The 2,500-nt window shown below is 43.6% G+C and overlaps 1 protein-coding gene across 1 annotated transcript in view; it reads left to right on the top strand.

Moving 5' to 3' along the window:
- The window catches only part of cabp4 (calcium binding protein 4), a 14,816-nt gene that overhangs the window by 633 nt on the left and 11,683 nt on the right, over nucleotides 1-2,500 (top strand). The window contains exon 2 of the mRNA XM_063219965.1: nucleotides 359-548. Within this exon, the coding sequence (XP_063076035.1) occupies nucleotides 359-548 (190 nt within the window). The remainder of the gene's footprint in view (nucleotides 1-358; nucleotides 549-2,500) is intronic.

The following is a 2,500-nucleotide window of genomic DNA, read 5'->3' on the forward strand; positions in this document are numbered from 1 at the left end:
TACGGCCCTCGGATGAATTTGAAGTGGCCCCTCGAATGAATAAGGTTCCCCACCCCTGCTGTAAGCAATACATAAATGTATGATATTAGTTGTTTCTGGTTCTTTCAGTCCATTGACATTTTACACTTAGCCTATAAATAACATTCCTCTCTGCAGTGTCAGTTAGTAGTGTAAAAACGTCCATAGGTCTGAAAGGGCCAACAGACTATGGAAAAACATTATATTAGACTTTAAATGTGGTATATGGTGGGTATGAAATAGGACACAGCAAAATGTATAGCCAAGTCTCTGCTAATGATGGGAATTTTCAGGTTTATTGTAATGAAGGGGATTCTTCTTTGGACTTTTCTTCTTCCAGCACTTCGTCACGCACTCATTCTCAAGGGGACGGCCCTGCTTTGAAGTCCTCCATGAAAAACTCCCATAAAGGCTCCACGCACAAAGACTCCACCAGCAGCTCAGAGAGTCAGCGCAAGAAGAGCCGTCAGCTCAGCGACAACTCCATCGCTGCCATCTACGCACCCTACCTCAATGCACTGTTTGGACAGGTTAATGCGGGTTTCACTATCTCATTTTTGTTTCATTTTTTGTTGTTGAATAGAAATAGCAGCAAAGATAATGTCAGACCCAAGTGGGGAACATTGGTATTTGAAAAATACCACTACAGGGGTTTAAGGCATTTCTTTGTGCAATAGAATTTCATTGGCATTGATAAATTGTTGCCTCTTGCAAAACGCTGTAAATTAATATTGCCTGCATGCAAAGCAGATGAGGTTCTACAGCAATTTACCATGTGTAGTACCAATATGTATGTATATGTACCAATAAGGAGGTCAGTGCTACCGTGTATAATAGATGAATCCTTTGGCCTCATTCCTCTCCTCACTGCGGCTACTGTCCTCGCCATGCAGTCATTTTCATAAGATTGCGCAGCTCACTCTCCCATCGGGTCTGTTAGGCTACTCCATAACACATTGGCGCTTGCTTGAGAAATGCATCTTTTGCCAATTTCTGTTTGCCCCTAGCTGCTTGCTGCTTTTCATTGAGCCAGACTCTTCATCTTGTGATGAAATGGTCCGCACACTGGGTATTAGCTCCAAAAAAAACAGAGGGATCTGTTGGATTGAAACGTTGCCGAATGTAAAATGAAATAAAGATTATAGTTTTGGAGCTAATACCCAGTGTGTGGACCACTTAATCACACTGTTTACCACTTTTTGTCTGGCACCTGGATAACTGCTTTGTGGATGTGCGCATCCCAACCTCGAAACACAGACTCTTCATCTTCCCACAAATAAGCAGTTGAGTAGATGTGTGCCACTCCATGCTCAGACCCAATTTGTTTTTTGTCTTATCGACGGCTGTCTGAGTCACCAACCATAGGCTAATATCTAATCATATGCTTCCTTGTGTGATGTGGACTGGGGAGCAGGTTTGGTTGGCATGCTGCTAATCTGGAGGTTAGCTTCATAAGGGTATTTTCGACAACTGCTAGCACTTACAGATCACCATATAGGCCTACTCAACCTTATTATTTGTATCTTAACCCAAGGCATCTGGCAGCCTTTGATGTGTGAGAGAATGGAACAATTAATTTGCAAGTCAGGAGGCTTACTGTTCCATCTTGTACGAAAATAGCACAGGGATGGTATCAGCATTTAATTATTCAGAACCAACATTTGACCTTAGTTTAAACAAGCTAGCGATGTCTATAAATTTGTTAGTACACACCCAAATGTATGAGGAAAAGGTGTTGGCCTCCAGGGTCATGTTAGAATGTGAAACATGCAGCCTCAAAACCGGTGTGCTTTGTAATGGTGACATGCACTTTAACCTGGCTGGGGCTGCCTGCGTGTCCTTTTGGACTGAGAGCCAGAGAGAGTAAACAAACATGACCAGCTGACCTGTCCTGTGTCATCCTGTTGACCTTGAGTTCTGCTACAAATGGAGTGGTGGTAGTAAGATGGGTGATGGGTGTGCTGCACAAGAGAGAGAGAGAGAGAGAGAGAGAGAGAGAGAGAGAGAGAGAGAGAGAGAGAGAGAGAGAGAGAGAGAGAGTTGGGGGTGGGGGTGGGGAGAGAAAGACAGTGAGAGAGAAAGAGGGAGGGAGGTAAGCACAGAAGACTATTAATATAAAAGCTGGAAGTAAGATAAAGATGACTGAATGAAAAAAGGCAATACGTGACAAAAAAAGTGTGAAGAACCATTCAGCAAATAGGCTGCGTTGTTCCCTCTTTTCCATGTTTAATCTGAGGATTACGGGAGCATTAACAGTGTGGCTATTATAGATCCCTGTCATACTCAATTAGCCCTCATAACCACCTGCAGCTCATGTTGTTAGTAGGAGATGTGTCAACAGACGTGTGTGTGTGTGTGTGTGTGTGTGTGTGTGTGTGTGTGTGTGTGTGTGTGTGTGTGTGTGTGTGTGTGTGTGTGTGTGTGTGTGTGTGTGTGTGTGTGTGTGTGTGTGTGTGTGTGTGTGTGTGTGTGTGTGTATGCA

This window comes from Engraulis encrasicolus, chromosome 16 (assembly GCF_034702125.1).
Source record: "Engraulis encrasicolus isolate BLACKSEA-1 chromosome 16, IST_EnEncr_1.0, whole genome shotgun sequence".
Taxonomy (NCBI): Eukaryota; Metazoa; Chordata; class Actinopteri; order Clupeiformes; family Engraulidae; genus Engraulis; species Engraulis encrasicolus.